Source organism: Microchirus variegatus (assembly GCF_963457635.1).
Source record: "Microchirus variegatus genome assembly, chromosome: 3".
Lineage (NCBI taxonomy): Eukaryota > Metazoa > Chordata > Actinopteri > Pleuronectiformes > Soleidae > Microchirus > Microchirus variegatus.
In genome coordinates this window covers 1236879-1253363 of record NC_139804.1, presented here as the reverse complement: position 1 = coordinate 1253363, position 16485 = coordinate 1236879, and the positions used below count along the sequence as shown (strand labels likewise).

Genomic DNA, 16485 nt, shown 5'->3' with positions numbered 1-16485 from the left:
CGATGCTCTCTGTTACCACGGAGACGCATCGGTGGGAAGTAGAAGAAGAAGAAGAAGAAGAAGAAGAAGGATCCGACTATAAAGTGAAGCCTGGAAACGAGAGAATACAACAGGAGTGAAGGTCACGCCCACAAGAGACTGTGTGTGTGGAACCTGCCGAGGTTTTCAGGGTCAGCAGAGGTCAACGCTGTCAATCTCTGTTTGTTTATTGACAGACTCCTGCATCAATAAATGATGAGGATGGAGAGCAGTCGTGACTGGAAAGAAATAAAAGAACCAGGCTCGTGGTTTTACGAAGAGAAAAACATTCACACAGTGAGGAAAAAGCAGAGATCAGAGGGGTTTTTTCTGGTTTTATTTGGGAAACAGAGACGGTGACATGTTTGTCACAGAGAGTCTGGGACCGAACACGAAATAAAGCGCTTTACGGAAGCGATTTCGAGCGAAAAAAACGTCCGTGTTTGTGCTCTCGTGCGTCTCGTCCTTCTTCTTAAGCCTTAAAACAGCTTAACACAAAACAACGTCTCTCCGTTTTTGCAGATTTTCCACAAAGCGGGAATAAAAAAAACGTACGTCCACCCCCGCTCTCCTGTGCTGGGTTTGGCCGTCGTGAAGCACCGGTCACTCGCACATGGTCGTGTGAGTGTGCGGTACGAGCGCGTGTCATTCCCCCTGGCAGCCACACGGGGCGCACTGGCTCTTATCAGCAGCAGGGGGAGCAGCTGGCGGCGAGCCGTGCTTCTGCAGGCGTTAGGACAAGCGTTAACACTTGGATGAGTGACAGTAACCTGCCTCACACACATCAAATCTGCCTTTTGTACAGGGAAGTCACAAAAAAAGAAGAAATTAACACAAGATCTGTCTGGATTTATGCTTTTTTCTCTTATTATGATGCACATTTAGAGTGAAGGTCAGATTAAATGACTCATTTATAGTGATTTGTTCATCAGATTTTTACTTTAACCTATTTATTTGGAAGAGTTTACTTGTAATTCTAATTTAATTTCTTTATTTTAATCAAACTATGTCTATAAATAATCAATATTTACCATCAAACTCTGGTGCTTCTTCATTATTTTGCTGTTTGGTTCATAAAATAGCAGAAAATATTCACATTTAAGAAGATTATGAAACTAGTGAATGGTTCATTTAGTTAAATGTAAGAAAAAGTGCAGTTTAAATCATGACTGATTGAGTTTAAATGAAGAATAAAATTAAACTGGTGCCACGTCCTGCTGTCACTCTGCCACTAGGTGTCAGTGTGGGTTCATACAAAGATAAAGCGACTTCACACACAGAGGAGTTTGACTGTTTCCCTCTCAGCTGTGGTTATTATCACACACATTATAACTACTTTGTTATTATGGTCTTTATTTTTCCTGTGAATAAAAATCACATTTTTAATGATGAAATTAAGACTATTTTTTTTTTTTTTTTTCTTTTTAAATCCCTCATGAGTCACGTGATGTTTAAACATGTTTTCATCGATATTTGGCAGTCAGTCTATTGGTGGACGTTTATAGCAGCTCATTATTTGGCAGTCATTCTGTTGGTGGATGTTTAGAACAGCTCACTATTTGGCAGTCAGTCTGTAGGCTGGACGTTTATAGCAGCTCATTATTTGGCAGTCATTCTGTTGGTGGATGTTTAGAACAGCTCACTATTTGGCAGTCAGTCTGTAGGCTGGACGTTTATAGCAGCTCATTATTTGGCAGTCATTCTGTTGGTGGACGTTTAGAACAGCTCACTATTTGGCAGTCAGTCTGTAGGCTGGACCTTTATAGCAGCTCATTATTTGGCAGTCATTCTGTTGGTGGATGTTTAGAACAGCTCACTATTTGGCAGTCAGTCAGTTGGTGGAAACAAAATTATGCTGAAAATCCAAAACGATAGGTCATTTTGCCAAATTCTGCCACAGAAAATAAACAGAAATTGTTGTATTCAGGGTTCCCACACATTGGTTGACAACAAATTCAAGGACTTTCCAGGAACAATTTCCTCAAAATTCAAGGACTGAAAGTGCTGACACAGCTTAAGACGGGAGGACAACTTGTAAGAGCTTGTCTTCGTCCATTTATTCATCATCCAAGTGATGGTCCGTCTTTGTCTTTTGTCTTTGTTGAGACAGACATGTTGGAATTTTCATTTCCCAGACGTCACATCGTCATTTTCTCTCTCTTGTCTTAACTTTACTTGCTCATTGTTCTGCACGGAATCTCACGTCAACAGTGAGAGAGACAGAGAGACAGTGGACAGTGTCCACAACACCTGCTAGTAACGATGTTTCTCCAGGTTTGTCCTGCGTCGGCCGACATGAAACAGTAGGTGGCGTCGTACCAAACAAGACATTCATCTAAATATCAACTTCATTTGTCTCTTGCACAAAATTCAAGCACTTTCAATGACCCATGTTTATGTAGGGTGATTTTCAAAAACTTTCAAAGACCTTGAATTGTATTTTCTTTAAATTCCCAAACTTTCAAGGACCTTGAATTTTTCTTTTTTTTAAATTCACAAACTTTCAAGGACCTTGAATTTTTCTTTTTTTTAAATTCCCAAACTTTCAAAGACCTTGAATTGTATTTTTTTAAATTCACAAACTTTCAAGGACATTGAATTTTCTTTTTTTTAAATTCCCAAACGTTCAAGGACCTTGAATTTTCTTCTTTTTTTATTCACAAACTTTCAAGGACCTTGAATTTTTTTTTTTTTAATTCCCAAACTTTCAAGGACCTTGAATTTTATATTTTTTTTTAATTCCCAAACTTTCAAGGACCTTGAATTTTCTTCTTTTTTTAATTCACAAACTTTCAAGGACCTGTGGGAACCCTGCTGTATTTAAGGACCAAATATCAAAGTGGTTTCATAAAGCGCTAAACCAACCAGCTGTAACTACAGAGGCATAGCGCCCCCTAGTGTAGTGGAGTCACACACTCTATATTTAATAAATCATTACCACACGAGTGTTTGTTTACAAAGACAAAGACCGACCGTCAAACTAGGGATTATCAATTCCTAACCCTGGATGGAGTTGTTTTGTTTTCTTTTAAACTATTTTATTACTGCTAGTATTTTTATTTTATTGTTTTACTGTATATAATAAAACTTACAGTATATTTTATAGCTGCAGTAGATGTTTTACTCTTGTTTTCCCTCTGTGAATAATCCAGTGTTGCTCACCTGTGCAGGTCTGTGAGCAGCAGCAGCTCTTGCAGGTCTGTTGTCAGGATGGTTGGGCGTCCACGCTCCCAGACTCTGGTTAGAGTAAAAGTCCATCGGGTAATTTTCCTTCCAGTCGACTTCCTGTAGAGCAACAGCAGCCTGAGACACAGAGAGAGAGAGAGAGACAATCATGAGTCATCACGTCACAACACAAAAGAACCAGGCGTCGGAGTCTGGATTAACGGTGGTAACGTGAGTGGAGCAAGGGCCGCTGTTTAATCTACAAACATTAATATTACTATATTCAGATTTTTCTTATTCTTTCATATTTGTCATTTCCTGTTTGCATTGCTCTAATCTCACCGCTGTAATCTCGTAGGAGCGGGAGACTGAGTTTGAGATTACACAATTTGTGTTTTCCGTTCTGCTTTACAATTTATGCTGCACAGGATTTCGACCTTTAATCTCAAACCGCTTAATCTTGAACTCTTAAAATTAAGATTTGAGTTTAATTTCATTATTCTGACTTTAATCTCAAAATGATTACTTTAATCTCAAAAATGCTGAGATTAATATGAAAATTCTGACTTTAATCTCAAAATGTTTAATCTTGAACGCTTGAGTTAAGATTTGAGTTTAATTTCATTATTCTGACTTTAATCTCAAAATAATTTATTTAATCTCCAAAATGCTGATTTACAGCTCAACATTCTGCCTTTAATCTCATTATTCTGACTTTAATCTAACAAATGCTAACTTTAATCTCATTATTGGGACTTGAATCTCACATTTTTTTACTTTATCTTAAAACGATTACATGAATCTAAAAATGATTACTTTAATATACTCAAAAATTCTGACTTTAATCTATAAAATATTCTGACTTTAATCTCAGAATAATTTATTTAATCTAAAAAAATGCTGATTTACATCTCAAAATTCTGCCTTTAATCTCATTATTCTGACTTTAATCTCAAAATGTTTAATCTTGAACGCTTGAGTTAAGATTTGAGTTTAATTTCATTATTCTGACTTTAATCTCAGAGCTCTCGTTTTTTTTCCTCTCAAAATTCTGACTTTAATCTCAAAATAATTTATTTAATCTCAAAAATGCTGATTTACAGCTCAAAGTTCTGCCTTTAATCTAACACATGCTGACTTTAATCTCATTATTCGAACTTGAATCTCACATTGTTTACTTTAATCTGAAAAATGCTAACTTTAATCTCAAAATGTTTAATCTTGAACTCTTGAGTTAAGATTTGAGTTTAATTTCATTAATCTGACTTTAATCTCAGAGCTCTCGTTTTTTTCTCTCAAAATTCTGACTTTAATCTCATTATTCTGACTTTAATCTAACAAATGCTGACTCTAATCTCATTATTGGGACTTGAATCTCAAATTTTTTACTTTAATCTGAAAAATGCTAACTTTAATCTTAAAATTAGTACAATAATCTATAAATTCTGAATTTAATCTCAAAAATTCTGACTTTAATCTCAGAATTCTAATGTGGAAAAATAAGGCAAAGTTACAGAAATATTGTGGGTTAAAGTTTGTACATTTGATCAAAAATAACGTTGGTTCTTTTCTAAATGAATATATAAATGCAGACCATGGTTCTCAAACTGTGGTTCGTGTAACACCAGTGGTACGTGATCGCCCTCTGGTGGACAATCGGGAAAAAACTGTTGTACTGTTTATAAAAAACTAAATAATAACAATAATTGGAGTGACTTAATCTCTCACTGCATGTTAATCTCAGATGAAAATGCTCTGACTCTGACTTTGCTCGACTTTAATCTCATTTCATTTAAATAAATTTCTTCTTTTAACTTCTTTATTTGAAGCCAAAGGCAAATGTTTCCACTTTTGTGGTCAATAAACTTTATTTATATGATTATTATTATTTTTATTCCTCAGAGTAAATGAAGAGTTTCATGACACTTTTTCTTTTTTAAGCTCGTTAGATTACGACTCGACTGAATCAGTTTAACGGTTCATTTAATCTGTTTGTTGTTTGTTTTTGTTCAAAAACCAAATTCAGTTTGAATGATTTCTTTTGTTTTATGGAGCAAAGAAAAGAGAAAATATTCACATTTAAGAAGCTGAAGAATCACAGAAAACCATCATCAAAGTAGCTGCAGATTAAATTAGTAATCTGTGAGCACAGTGTTTTTGTTTTGATCACAAATCATGAAAAGGTCGAACTTAAACGCTGCTGGAAACATGAATGTGTAAATTCTTGCTGAAAAACTCTTTAATATTAATGAAAATAAAAAAAGTCTATATTTCATGATCAAGGTTGAAACTCTAATCCCTGATGTTTTAATCTCCTGGATTATCACTGCTCATGTATTTATTTATGTTTTAAACCCACAGAGTGATGATGATGATGAGACCACGATGTGTTTATTTTATTTAGCAACGACACAAACAAACACGAGCGAGCGCCGGCGTAATCTGAATAATCTGAGAGAGAGAGAGAGAGAGAGAGAGAGAGAGAGAGAGAGAGAGAGGGGGAGAGAGAGAGAGAGAGAGAGAGAGAGAGAGAGAGAGAGAGTGAACACAGCTGGGTTAAAAAAATAATCTCTTTTCATTTGATTCAGATCCATTTTTATTTGTTTGATATCGATTCATCAAATCTTCATTTCCTCTCGTTTCCACTTCTCAAATCTCACGACTCCACCGCTGTAATCTGGTATGAGCGGGAGATTGAGTTTGAGATTTTGTGTAGTCTGTTCTGCTTTGGAATTTATGCTGCACAGAATCATGACCTTTAATCTCAAACTGCTTTTCTCTCTCAAATTTCAGACTTTAATCTCCAAATTCTTGACTATAATCTCAAAATTATGACTTTGATCTCAAAAAGATGACTGATCTAAAAATAGCCGACTTAAATCTCAAAATTCTTACTGTAATCTCAACATTCTTAAAAATGCTGACTTTAATCTAATTGATTTTTATCTAAAAAATGCTGAGGTTAATTTCAAAATTCTTGACTTTAATCTCACAATTCTTACTTTAATCTCACTATTTGACTTTAATCTCACTATTTGACTTTAATCTCAAAATTCTTTAATCTCAAAAATTCTTAATCTCACTATTTGAATTTAATCTCAAAATTCTTACTTTAATATCAACATTATTATAAATGCTGACTTTAATCTAATTGATTTTTATCTAAAAAATGCTGAGGTTAATTTCAAAATTCTTGACTTTAATCTCGCAATTCTTATTTTAATCTCACAATTCTTACTTTTATCTCACTATTTGACTTTAATCTCAAAATTCTTACTTTAATCTCAAAATTCTTACTTTAATCTCACTATTTGACTTTAATCTCACAATTCTTACTTTAATCTCACTATTTGACTTTAATCTCACAATTCTTACTTTAATCTCAAAAATTCTTTCTTTAATCTCAAAATTCTTACTTTAATCTCAAAATTCTTACTTTAATCTCACTATTTGACTTTAATCTCAAAATTTTTACTTTAATCTCAAAATTCTTACTTTAATCTCAAAATTCTTACTTTAATCTCACTATTTGACCTTAATCTCAAAATTCTTTCTTTAATCTCAAAATTCTTTCTTTAATCTCACTATTTTTATTATATTTTTTCCTCCTTTTTCTTCTGTTTCCACACAAACATCCACATGTGACCCTAATGCTCTTCCATATCCTCCCTTTTTTCAGTCCTCCTCGTCTCCTCTGACCTCGTCTCCTCTGACCTTGCTCCTCCTCCTCTCATCCCTCTCTCTCTCTCTCTCTAGCTTCAGCTGCTAATCCCTGCTCTGACAGCAGAGCAGAGTGTGTCTTATTGACTATAAATATAACATGAGACGCACTGAAATAAATGCTGCTGCTGCTGCTGCTGATGCTGCTGCCCCCCCCCCACCACCACCACCTCAGCCCCTCCCCTCTCCTCTCACTCCCCCCTCCCCTTCCTCTTCATCTTCATTCTTAATGCCACAGCATCACTGAGATGAATAAAACACACACACACACAGATTAAAAGAAACACAGATTAGCGGTTTCCTCATTGGAACAGCGGCGTCTTTTAAACGCAGCGTTTGTTTTGACCTCAGTCAACAACAACATCAACACAATCATCATCATCATCACTTTCTCTCCTGAGGTAAAAAAGAAATCATGATTTCTAAATAATCTGGCTGTGAAAGCAGCAGCAGCAGCACAATAACATTCCAGATTACATTTCCTCTCACAGAAAAGATTCACATCTATGAGGGAAAACCCAGATTATATAACAACATAAAAAACTGCCAAAACCATCACAGAAGCTAAATACAGAAGCTATATTTGTCTTGATTTATTTCAGCAGCAGCAGAAAAACAAAGACTTTTGAAATGGATCATTATGTGCTGATGTTGGACAGAGCAGAGCTATACGCTCATGTGACCAGCAGGGGGAGCTGCTCGGCCACTGGTGCAGTTGTATGTATGTTGTTGTAAATATGAAGTGTATATATTCTGCAGTACTGGTCTAAAATGTATTATTTATCTATTTGAATGTTTTATATTCGTGTTTATTATGTATGATCTTTAGTGTCTTTGCTGCTGTGATGATGTAAATGAACCTACCGAGGGATTAATAAAGGATTATTTTACCTTAGTTTATCTTAAAATGTCATAACTTGACGTACTGTACCTTTAAAATAAGCTCTCTTTGATTTGTCAGCTTCTTAAATAATGAAAGAATATTTTCTCTTTTCTTTGCTCCATAAAAAAAAAACAAAGAAATCATTAATGTTGTGTGTGTGTGTGTGTGTGTGTGTGTGTGTGTGTGTGTGTGTGTGTGTGTGTGTGTGTGTTCACCTCATACGGAGACAGCAGAGGTTTGGAGAAGGCGGAGCCCCAGTCGATGGAGAGGCGGGGACAAGCGATCTGGACCCACCTGTGACGACGAGATACAGAAAATCTGGGTTTTAATCTGGGTTTTAATCTGTGTTAAGAGTTTGAGAAAACCAGATTAAATCTCAGGGTCAAAGGTCAGATTAAGGCTCTGAAGTTTGCTTGTTATATGGAGTTAAATGGAACATAATCTGCTGTGTTTCTGTCTGAGAGAACCATGACTCAGCAGAAAAACGACCACCGTTAGTGTTTGTTCAATAACTGTTTACTGCAGTGATTTGTGTTTGATTTGATTTTAACAGCTTTATTTAAGCAGATTTAACAGAAAAAAGTGAAAATGTGGGATTAAAAAGTGTGTTGAGTTAACATCAGGAGAAAGTGTTTGTACAGAAGCTCATGATGGACAAACTACAGATACAGTAGATGTTCATACAACTGTTGACTCTATTGTTGACTTTAAATACAACACAAACGAGGAGAGGAGGAGAGGAGAGGAGAGGAGGAGAGGAAGAGAGGAGAGGTGAGGAAAGAGGAGAGGAGATGAGAGGAGAGGAGAGGAAGAGAGGTGAGGAAAGAGGAGAGAGGAGAGGAAGAGAGGTGAGGAAAGAGGAGAGAGGAGAGGAAGAGAGGTGAGGAGAGGAGAGGAGGAGAGGTGAGGAAGAGAGGAGAGGAAGAGAGGAGAGGAGGAGAGGATGAGAGGAGAGGAAAGTAAGAGAGGAGAGGATGAGAGAGGAGAGGAGAGGAAGAGAGGAGAGGTGAGGAAAGAGGAGAGGAAGAGAGGAGAGGAGAGGAGGAGAGGTGAGGAAAGAGGAGAGGAGAGGATGAGAGGAGAGGAAAGTAAGAGAGGAGAGGAGGAGAGGATGAGAGGTGAGGAAAGAGGAGAGGAAGAGAGGAGAGGAGGAGAGGAGGAGAGGAAGAGAGGAGAGGAAAGTAAGAGAGGAGAGGAGGAGAGGATGAGAGAGGAGGGGAGAAGAGGAGAGGAGAGGAGAGGAAAGAGGAGAGAAAAGAGGAGAGGAGGAGAGGAAGAGAGGAGAAGAGAGGAGAGAAGAGGAAGGGAGGAAAGAGGAGAGTAAGAGAGGTGAGGAAAGAGGAGAGTAAGAGAGGAGAGGAAAGAGGAGGAGAGAGTCGGGGCGTTTCCCTCTCAACCTGATCTCCTCCATCTGTGATTTGTCCTGATTTGCAAACCGAGCGACGCTGTGTGAATGCAGAGGAAGTCTGAGGAGAAGGAAGGAGGGAAGGAAGGAAGGAAGGAAGGAGGGAGGGAAGGAGGGAGGACACTTGGAGGAGGAGGAGGACGAGGAGGAGGAGGCATTAACAGAAAAACAGGGTGGTAAAAAAAAGAAATGAATAGAGAAGGAATGCAGTGGTAGAAAAAGAGGCAGAGGAATAGGTGAGTGTGTGAATAAAGAAGCTGCAGCAGCCAGGTCTCTACGGAGGAGGCCTACATAACTGTCAAGACAGGGAGGTGCTGCTGAGGAGGAGGAGGAGGAGGAGGTGAAGGAGGAGAGGACACAGATAGAGAGAGATAGAGGAGTGATGATGAAAACAGAGGAGGAGGAGGAGGAGGAGGAGGGATAACGAGGCACGAGCCAGAGGAAGATTGTCAGAGAGAAAAGTGTTTACTCTGGAAGATTCAGCAGAGAGGAGGAGGGAGGAGGAGAGAGGAGAGAGGGAGGAGGAGAGAGGAGAGAGGGAGGAGGAGAGAGGGAGGAGGAGGGAGGAGAGAGGAGGAGAGAGGGAGGAGGGAGTAAACAGCTGGAGGGAAAAAATTAACAATGAGAAGAAGAAAAAAACAAAAAAGCGTAGACAGAGGAGAGCAGTGGTCGAGGCGATGAGGTTATCTTTCACAGATCAATGCTGGGCCCAGCTCTTCCTCCCCTTCCCTTCCTCCTCCTCCTCCTCCCTCCGTCACTACATTGTTAATGATGGAGCTCCATCAGAAAAATATTGACAAAAAACAAATTGAAGTTCAGTGCATCGAGAAAAAAAACACACAAAAAGAAACCAAAATAAAAGCCCCAGAGGCGACACACACACACACACACACACACACACAAACACACACACACACACACACACACACAAACACACACACACACACACACACACAGGTAAATGTCAATAAGAGTTTATCAGATTGTGATGAAGATGAAAATGTAAGAAACAAAGAAAAAAAAATAAACTTTCTGCTTGAACTAAACGATGAGTAAATTATTATTTTTCAACATTTTTTGGACCGAACAGCGTTGAATCAAGAACGTATTCGACAGATTAATTGATTAAGAAAACAATTTTCTTTCAGTAACACTTGATAAATGAGCGTCTCGTATCTTTAACCTCAATTTGCTTCTGAACAGTGAATATTCTCATTCTCAGATTCATGAGCACTGACACAGTCACAGTGAGACGTGACCTTTAAGTCCATCAGCTTTGTTTCATTACGCCGCAAACACTAAACTAATTACATGTGTGTGTGTGTGTGTACATGTACAGTGTGTGAGGAGACATGTATGACCTTTGACCTTTGTGTGCCACGACTGAATGTCAGCCATTATCAGCATCAAGAACCAACATCGGGCAGATTGTTTTTCTTCCACTTATATTTACAGTTCATTACCTCGTTATTTAGTTTCCAATATTCGTCTTAAATGTTTTTTAAATTAAATGTCTTTAAAATCCACATTGAACTTCAATCTGCAGATTATTAATCTGTCCGTATTTAAATCACAATAAGATATTATCGGAATATTAAAATGAAGATACGATATTATCACAGTATTTAAATCACAACAAGATATTATCACAATACGATATAACAACAGTACGATATTACCGCAATATTAAAATCACAGTACGATATTATCACAATATTTAAATAACAATACGATATTATCACAATATTTGAATCACGATACGATATCAGGGTATTTAAATCACGATATGATATTACAATATTGAAATCACGATACAATATTATCACGATATTTAAATCACGATACGATATCAGGATATTTAAATCACGATACATTATCACAATATTTAAATCCCAATACGATATTATCACAATATTTAAATAACAATACGATATTATCACAATATTCAAATGACGTTACGATATAATCACAATATTTAAATCACAATACATTATCACAATATGAAAACCACAGTACAATATTATCACAATATTTAAATAACAATACGATATTATCACAATATTTGAATAACATTATGATATCACGATATTTAAATCACGGTATGATATTATCACGATATTAAAATCACGGTACGACATAATCACAATATTTATACCATGATACGATATCAGGATACTTAAATCACGATATGATATTACAATATTGAAATCACGATACGATATCAGGATATTTAAATCACGATATGATATTACAATATTGAAATCACGTTACGATATCATCACGATATTTAAATCACGATATGATATTATCACAATATTCAAATCACAATAGGATATCAAGATATTTAAATCACGATAGGATATTATCACGATATTTAAATCACAATATGATATTATCACAATATTCAAATCATGATAGGATATCAAGATATTTAAATCACGATACGATATCAGGATATTTAAATCACGATATGATATTACAATATTGAAATCACGATACGATATTATCACGATATTTAAATCAGGATACGATATTACCACAATATTTAAATCACGATACGTTGTTGTCACAATATTTATATCACAATGTCACCACGCAAAATACCAAATAACAAAGAGAGGCTCCACTAACTTATGTTTTAGGATCTAAAAATGCACACAAAGGTGGGAGTGAAGAAGGTGGGAGTGAAAAAGGTGGGAGTGAAAAAGGTGGGAGTGAAAAAGGTGGGAGTGAAAAAGGTGGGAGTGAAAAAGGTGGGAGTGAAAAAGGTGGGAGTGCCCCTTTAACGGCAGGAATAATTGAATTAAAACGGACGATGTGATTTCAATGAGTCGGACATTAAAATTTAAACACAAAGATAAAAGGCTGTAAATGTAGCGGGTGGCATTTGAGGTCTACTCCAGATAAGTGTGTGTGTGTGTGTGTGTGTGTGTGTGTGTGTGTGTGTGTGTGTGTGTGTGTGTGTGTGTGTGTGTGTTCTGTACAACAGTGTGAAACTTGCTCGGGGACTTTCTAATTACACACTTAAGAGCATATGCTAATGCTGCGGCTCTGTGTGTGTGTGTGTGTGTGTGTGTGTGTGTCTAATGGCAGTCGTCTCTGTACATTATCTGAACACTAATGTGTCCTTTACCACTGTCCTCGTCCTCGTCCTCTCTTCTGTCTTTTATCTCTTATTTATTTAAACTCTGCTGGTTTTTAAAGTCGAGCTCGAGGCTCGAGATCGTGACACAGATTGTGTTTTCCCTCTTCGACACTGGATCGATTTTAAAATGGTCTTAAATTCTTATATTTGCTGTTAAATGCCTTCATAATCTAATCTCTGTGATCTGCTCCAGCCTCATGTTCACTAAAGGTCACTAAGATCTGAAGACATGTTATAAATGTGAGACATTAGAGACATTTGCTTTGCTAAATGTTGGAGATGAACATTTTTGAGTCTTTTTCGCTTTAATCTACAGTTGGAGGTTGTTGACTTTGACGTCGTGTTCATGACTCAGTGACGACACTCTCTGACCAATCAGTGGGATTAGAGATTATAAATAGATTTTGGAATTATAAGTAGAATTTGGAATTATAAATACATTTTGGAACTATAAATAGATTTTGCAAATTAATGTATTTTTTGGAATTATAAGTAGATTTTGGAATTATAAGTTGAATTTGGAATTATACATACATTTTGAAACTATACGTAGAATTTGGAATTATAAGTAGAATTTGAAACTATATCAAATTTGGAATTATAACTAGATTTTGAAACTATAAATAGATTTTGGAATTAGAAGTAAAATTAGGAATTAAACATACATTTTGAAACTATACGTAGAATTTGGAATTATAAGTAGATTTTGGAATTATAAGTGGAATTTGGAATTATAAGTACATTTTGAAACTATACGTAGAATTTGGAATTATAAGTAGAATTTGAAACTATATCAAATTTGGAATTAAACATACATTTTGAAATTATACGTAGAATTTGGAATATTAAGTAGGTTTTGGAGCTATAACTAGATTTTGAAAATAGAAATAGATTTTGAAATTATAAATAGAATTTAGAACTATAAGTAAGTCTTTCTCTTTAATCTACAGATGGACATTGTTGACTTTATTGACTTCTTGTGTCGGACGTTGCGCTCATTGATCAATCAACGGGATTAGGGATTATAAGTAGATTTTGGAACTATAAACTGAGAAGTAGAGCTATGCGCTCATATACCGGTCATTACGGTAGAACCTCAGGAGTCCAATCACAGACCAGATTCACCAGCGTCATTTCTCAGTCATTCTTAAAGAGGTAAATAACAACCAGATATGGAAAGTGAAAGTTACATTAGAATGTAGATGATGTTGTTTCTAACATTAGGTCAGACTTAATATTTGACTTCAATCATTTAGATGTTATTAATATAAAACAGATGATTTATTCTCTGCTGAGGGTTTGTTGTGATTGTTGTGACCTGGTGAATCGTGTCTGAGTTACATCACCGTACATCTGCTCTGAAGAGCTGAGCCAAAAAAGAAAGAATATCACGATGACTGTGTTCAAACACAACACAACACAACACAACACAACACAACACAACACAACACAACACAACACAAAACAACCTCCTCCTCTACCTCACTTTTCTTCTCTCACAGACCTTTGGTCCCTCACTCACCCACTCCTGCCTCTGCACAGTGAGAGGCTGTGTGTGTGTGTGTGTGTGTGTGTGTGTGTGTGTGTGTGTGTGTGTGTGTGTGTGTGTGTGTGTGTGTGTGTGTGTGTGTGTGTGTGTGTGTGTGTGTGTGTGTGTGTGTGTGTGTGTGTGTGCGCGCTCCTCAGGTCAGAGGTCATGTTATTATCAGAGAGAACGTGAAACAGTGAAGTCTGAAAACTTGACATTTCTCTGACGATCCTTGTACTGAGTTTAGGATTTAAAAATAAACTCAGTTTCTGCACCACAACAACAACAACAACAACGACGACAACAACAGCAGCAGCAGCAACATAACTGCCTCAACTGCTACTGTCTTTGATTTGTCTGATATTATTAACTAGTCAAATACTTATCTTAGCTTGTAATTAGCTCACCAACTATCTATCTTAGCATGCTATTAGCTAACCAACTACCAATCTAAGCTTGCTATTAGCTAACCAACTATCTATCTTAGCTTGCTATTAACTAACCAACTATCTATCTTAGCTTGCTATTAGCTAACCAACTACCAATCTAAGCTTGCTATTAGCTAACCAACTATCTATCTTAGCTTGCTATTAACTAGCCAACTATCTATCTAAGCTTGCTATTAATGAGCCAAATATCTAGCAAATCGTGCTATTAATTAGCTAAATATCTATCTTAGCTTGCTATTTACTAGCCAACTACACATCTAAAATTGCTATTTACTAGCCACATATCTATCCACGTTTAGCATTAAGTAGCAAACTACCAATCTAAGCTAACTAGCAAACTACCAATCTAAGACTGCAATTAACTAGCAACTACCAATTTAAGCGTGCTATAAACTAGCCATCTATCTATCTTAGCTTGCTATTAACTAGCCAAATATCTACGTTTTTATAAGTCTGTCTGTTTCTTTGATTTCAGGTTCAAACCATAAATTATTTCATGATTTCAAATCAAAATAAAAGCCCAGAATATTGAGCCTGAAGGCTATGAACGCTCTTTGAAAGAAGAGCCGGTTTATTTGATTCCGTCTTCTTTATTATATTCTGACCTTATCCTTAAAGTACACAAAGAACAGTATGTATTTGAAAAAGACGTCTTCTCTGCGTCTTTATCGTCTCAGATGAGTGAACTGTGACGAGCAGGTTCTTAGAGTTATATATACTCTAAGAATACTCTATATATATATATATATAGTTTTGTATAAAATGATTATACAGTATGACCCACAGACTTGTGTCAGCTCTGTGTACAGTATAAAGTGTGAGTGTATAATAACATTATAATAACATTGTGGTGAAAAAGACTCACGCGTCCACGTCTGACATCAGGTCCAGTTTGTTTGGGAAGATCTCGGACAGAAGAACTCTGGTGAAGTCTTTTCCCAGAGACTGAAGCTTTGTCTCCAGGTGCTGAGAGGAGGAAAAAAAAAACAGGATCAATGAACGGATCTGGAATCAAACCATCAAACGCACTCTCTCCTCAAACTCCTGCGTTCAAAGTTACAGATCACATCCTCCAGCAGAACAAACAGGGCATATACAGATAATCTCCTAATCTGGGGTCACTGTGAAGTTTCTGTTGGAGCAAAGAGACGGAGGTTTTTATGTGAACCCTCTCAGATCCTCATGTACTTCCTGCTCCTGAACCACGTCCACACTGTGAGAAGACAAACTTAAGGGAAGAAGCAGATAAATCCACTCTCTCCTCCGGCTCTTTCTGACTTCATTCTCAGGCTGAGCTGAAAAAACCTGTAATCCCTGCAGAATATTCCGGGGCCTTTTTCTGGATCTCTGTCCAGTCCTGTTCTGACCCGAGGCTTCCTCAGGGAAGTGTGTGGGGATTAGACGCCCAAAGAAGGGCAGTGGATGTGTCTGCTTCATCCTCTTCACTTCACCCCGTCACTGAAGGAGATTCACTCATTCACTCAGTGAAGGACAAACAGTCTCAGCTGTTCAGTGAGAGAGGATTCACCTTTTTTAAAGAAACGACCGTGAACTAAATCACAACAGAAACATTTGTGCAGAAATGTGGCGACTTTAAAGGTTCAAGGCGTCTTGAATCATAAGACAACAAACAAATAAATAAATAAATAAATAAATACATACAACAACAGAAAAGATCCATGAAGGACTGTGATGACTGCAGCAATAAATGACATTTTAAACCGGTTTGTTCTGCATCGAGCCAGATTATATCAGATTATATCAGATTATATCGGTGTCCAATACCTGCCAGAGCAATACTGCAATTCTCTCTCTCCTATACATGTGTGTGTATATTATATGTATATGTATGTATATGTATATGTATATATATATATGTGTATGTATATGTATGGATGTATATGTATATGTATGTAAATATATATATATGTATATATATATGTATGTGTATGTGTATATGTATATGTATGTATATATATATATATATATGTGTGTGTATGTGTACATGTATATATATATATGTATATGTATATGTGTATGTATGTGTAGATGTATATGTATATACACATATATATAAAGGTGCTGTATATTTGTATATTTTTATTTGTTTTTTTACATTTCCTACATCTCCTTTTACATTTATAGATTTGAGCTCTATATTTATTTATATAT

General features: G+C 36.5%; 1 protein-coding gene across 1 annotated transcript in view; it reads right to left on the bottom strand.

Moving 5' to 3' along the window:
* Window positions 1–424: 424 nt before the first annotated feature.
* dph1 (diphthamide biosynthesis 1) overlaps window positions 425–16485 on the bottom strand; it is a gene marked incomplete at its 5' end in the record, with an annotated part of 89575 nt that continues 73514 nt past the window's right edge. Inside the window, 4 exons of the mRNA XM_083886613.1 lie at window positions 425–741; window positions 3181–3321; window positions 8002–8080; window positions 15179–15279. Coding sequence (XP_083742739.1) covers window positions 664–741; window positions 3181–3321; window positions 8002–8080; window positions 15179–15279 — 399 coding nt within the window. The 3' untranslated portion in view covers window positions 425–663. The remainder of the gene's footprint in view (window positions 742–3180; window positions 3322–8001; window positions 8081–15178; window positions 15280–16485) is intronic.